The sequence below is a fragment of the Camellia sinensis genome, chromosome 7 (genome assembly GCF_055761805.1).
Source record: "Camellia sinensis isolate YWXY chromosome 7, ASM5576180v1, whole genome shotgun sequence".
In the NCBI taxonomy this organism is placed as follows: domain Eukaryota; kingdom Viridiplantae; phylum Streptophyta; class Magnoliopsida; order Ericales; family Theaceae; genus Camellia; species Camellia sinensis.
In genome coordinates, this window is record NC_138967.1 from 67,306,321 (window position 1) to 67,310,818 (window position 4,498).

A 4,498-nucleotide genomic window follows, 5' to 3' on the forward strand; every position below is an offset into this window, starting at 1 on the left:
ACGGACTTAAACAAAGCTTGTCCCAATGATTGCTTTTCCCTGCCCAGAATAGACCAACTCGTAGATGCAACGGTACATCATCAATGCATGAGCTTCTTGGAGGCCTATAGGGGCTATCATCAAATTTCCATATATCCGGAGGATCAAGAAAAAACCGCATTCCTCACCCCAAGAGGAACCTATTGCTACAAGGTTATGCCTTTTGGGTTGAAGAATGCGGGGGCAACTTATCAAAGATTAGTGACTGCCATGTTCAAGAAACAACTCGGCCGTACCATGGAAGTATACTTCGACGATATGGTGGTCAAATCTAAGGAAAAACACTCCCATCTAGCTGATTTGGCAGAGACATTCGGTATCCTTCAAAAGTACAAGATAAAATTGAACGCCTCGAAGTGTGCACTCGGCATTAGATCTGGAAAATTCCTTGGCTACATCGTTAACCACCGTGTAATCGAAGCCAACCCGAGGCAAATAACAGAAATTCTAGAGCTTGGCTCCCCTCGATCAGTCAAAGAGGTCCAGAAGCTGATGGGAATGGCCGCTGCACTCAACAGGTTTATTAGCCGTTCCACAGATCGCTGCCGACAAGTCTTTCACACACTTCGGTAAGGCAGAGCATTTGAATGGACCCCCGAATGCCAGTTCGCTTTGGACGGCTTGAAGTCTTATCTCCGATCAGTACCATTCTTGGCAACACCTGCGGCAGGTGATCCACTCATTTTGTATATGGCGGTATCTGATCGCGCGGTTAGCGCTGTATTGTTAAGGGAAGAACTTGGGGAGCAATGACCAGTTTACTATGTGAGCAAAGCCATGGTCTATGCCGAAACACGTTATCTTCCATTGGAAAAGCTTATCCTTACTTTCGTCCTGGCTGCAAGAAAACTGATGCATTGCTTTCAGGGGCATACCATTGGGGTACTAACGAACTATCCCCTCCGGTTAGCGCTCCGCAACGCAGAAGCATTGGGGCGCATTTTGAAATGGGCTTTGGAACTCGGCCAGTATGATATCCAGTTTTTACCTAGAACTTCAATAAAGAGGCAAGTGCTCACTGACTTTGCAGCCGAATTCACAGGATCCCTCGCTGACTTTAAGCCTAATCAAGTGCAAACTAAGCCTAACTGGAGAATATATGTTAGAGATGTTTGGCAGATGTATTGTGATGGGTCATCCAACCAACATGGCAGTGGGGTTGGCATAGTAATCATGACTCCCGAAGGGGCAATAATCGAACAGGCCGTCAAACTGGGCTTCAATGCATCAAATAATGAGGCCAAATACGAAGCACTGTTAATCGGCCTACAGAATGCACTTCACCTCGGTGCGCGAAGTCTGCTTATTTTCTACAACTCAAAGCTAGTAATCAACCCATTGAAAGGGGATTATGCAGCAAAAAATGACCGCATTGAAGCCTATATAAAAACGGTGAATTCTTTGCTCGAGAAATTTGACCACCACGAACTGAATCAAATAACCCGAGATCAGAATATGCATACGGACGCCTTGGCTTGTTTAGCCTCTACCATCAACTCAGAGATTAAGCAGACAATCGAAGTAGGGTTCGTCCCTGAGCCGAGCATTGCCTCTTCAAAATCAGTTCAGATCAACGTTATTGAACCGGGTCCAAGTTGGATGGACCTTATCGTCACATTCCTATCCTCAGAGCAGCTCCTAATGGATAAGAAAGAAGCACACAAACTGTGAAACAAAGCCCTTCGATATTAATTGGATCCGCAGAGGAAGCTCTACAAAAAATCTCTCTCTGGGCCATACTTAGGATGTGTTCACCCGGATAAAGTCGAGGAACTTTTATTTGAAATACATGAAGGTAGTTGTGGTGCCCATTCGGGCGGACGTTCTCTGGCCCATCGAGCCATAACGCAAGGGTACTATTGGCCGACCATGCGAACTGATGCCGAGTGTTATGTTAAGAACTGTGAGTAATGCCAGAAGTTTTCCCCCTTAACTCATTTACCTACCGAAGAGTTAAACTCTGTCAGTAGTCCATGGCCGTTCGCTCAATGAGGGCTTGATATCATTGGACCATTACCACGGGCCCCAGGCAACAAGCGATTCTTAATTGTTGCGATGGATTATTTCACAAAATGGGTCGAAGCGGAGGCACCAACACATATTTGAGATTCTGACGTTAAGCGTTTTGTATGGAAAAACATCATAACGAGATTTGGCATCCCAAGAGCCCTTGTCTCAGACAACGGTACCCAGTTTGACTGTGGCATATATCGAGAGCTATGCAACCCTACTTTTCCTTGCCGACTTATCCACAAAGCAATGGTCAAGCGGAGGCCACTAACAAAGTCATTCTTGACGGCATCAAGAAAAGGCTGGAGAAAGCTAAAGGCAAATGGGCCAAAGAGCTGCCTAGCGTATTGTGGGCTCATCTCATTACTCCAAGGCGATCCACTGGAGAAACTCCGTTTGCTCTTTGCTTTGGAACCCAAGCAATCATCCCCCTGGAGATTGGCCTTCCAACTTTGAAATCGAGGGTTTTTGACATGGTCCGAAATGACATGATGTTGGCCTTGGACTTAACCCTGATTGAAGAATGCCGAGACTGTGCCCTTGTATCCATGGCACGGTACCAGCAACAGCTCGCTAAATAGTATAATCAACGTGTACAGCTACGTCGTTATACACTAGGAGAATTGGTCCTCAAGAAGTGCTTCCCACTGCTAGGAATCCCGTTGACGAAAAGTTAGGTCCTAACTGGGACGGCCCCTATCAGATTGACTCAATCGCAGGAACAGAGGCATATTGGCTCAAAGACATAAATGGAAGAAGTTTACCGCGTCCCTGGAATTCCACACACTTGTGCAAATTTTATCATTAAGCAAACTTGTACGGCATGACAGCTTGTTTTGAATTTTCGCTGTGTACATCTTTCTTTTTCCAATATAATGCTTTTTCTTTCTTGCCTAGTGAGTTATGGTTGTGACAAAAAGCCTCTAAATTCGGAGCCCCATCCATGAATGACACGTTTGGGTCGAATAAGCCTCCGAATTCGGAGCGCTCTTCGTGGATATCACGATTGGCCAACTCAAACAGCCTCCGAATTCGAAACGCCTTTCATGGATATCACGATTGGCCAACACAAAAAGCCTCTGAATTCGGAGCGCCCTTTGTGGATATCACGATTGGCCAACTCAAAAAGCCTCTGAATTCGGAGCCCCATTCGTAAGTGACACGTTTGGGCCAAATAAGCCTCCGAATTCGGAGCGCCCTTCGTGGATATCACGATTGGCCAACACAAAAAGCCTCTGAATTCGGAGCACCCTTCATGGATATTATGATTGGCCAACTCAAAAGCCTCAAAATTCGGACCCCATCTATGAATGACATGTTTGGGCCATGATTGACCAACTCAAAAAGCCTTCGAATTCGGAGCCCCATCCGTGAATGACACGTTTGGGCCGAATAAGCCTCTGAATTCAGAGTGCCCTTCGTGGATATCACGATTGGCCAACACAAAAAGCCTCTGATTTTGGAGCGTCCTTCATGGAAATCATGATTGGCATACTAAAAAAGCCTCTGAATTCAGAGCCCCATGTGTGAATGACACGCTTGGGTCGAATAAGCCTCCGAATTCGGAGCGCCTTTTGTGGATATTGCTATTGACAAGCGCAAACGTGATTGACGTAAAGTAGTAGATGATTATGACTTAATTTACAAGCATTGATTAAAATAACATAGACATTCAAAATAAAATGTTTTATTAAATAGATAGTGAGTACATGATTTACATAAAAATGGAATAATGTACATAAAAATTATTCGGCTCCATCATCGTCACCAGTCTTCTCGACGTCGAAAGCCTCAAACGGAAAAGTATAACTCTGATATAAAGGTGACGCCGGATCAATGCCCGTGGCCTGGAGAGCCTTGATCCATCCATGCTTAAATCCATGATTTTCGCATCGATAACTTCCTCAGCTAGTTTTTCCTTCGTCTTGTCTATTCCAATTTTTCGGCCATCATGGAAGCCTTTTTCATAGGACCTGGTCTTTGCAGCTTCTATTGCGAACATACTCGCCGTTTCTCGGTCAGCAATCGCATGATCCAAAATTCTCCGGTTTACTTGTTCCGCGATAATCGGGTTCATTTGACTCGCTGACTGAGTTTCAGAGGTGTTAGCTTTCTTTAGCTCATTTTTGGCCTTCTCTACACGGGCTTGCAAGCTTCAAATGTGATCGTCCTTTTGCTTTATCTCTCTTCACGCGGCACGAAGATGCATGCTGATTTCATAGGAGGTATATAACCCCTTTACTGCTCCATGGATGCCCTCCCAAAAAACTTCATAATCAGCCGGGCTGACTATCGATTGCTAGACTTCTGGCAAAAAAATCTATCGAGCGAACTCAACTGCTACATTTGGGTCACGGATAATCGAATCCACTTCCGTCATCGATTAGTTCCCAATGAAGATCGAAAAACTCGACGGTGGCCCACTAGTTTCTCCTCTTGAACGAGGAGA

The 4,498-nt window shown here is 45.2% G+C and overlaps 1 protein-coding gene across 1 annotated transcript; it reads left to right on the plus strand.

Annotated features, from left to right (window-relative positions):
* Positions 1-276: 276 nt before the first annotated feature.
* Positions 277-1,710, plus strand: LOC145795865 (uncharacterized). The gene is made up of 2 exons (XM_082880792.1): positions 277-519; positions 907-1,710. Exons 1-2 carry the CDS (start codon positions 277-279, stop codon positions 1,708-1,710), a joined length of 1,047 nt encoding a protein of 348 aa, XP_082736918.1.
* The last annotated feature ends 2,788 nt before the right edge of the window (positions 1,711-4,498 follow it).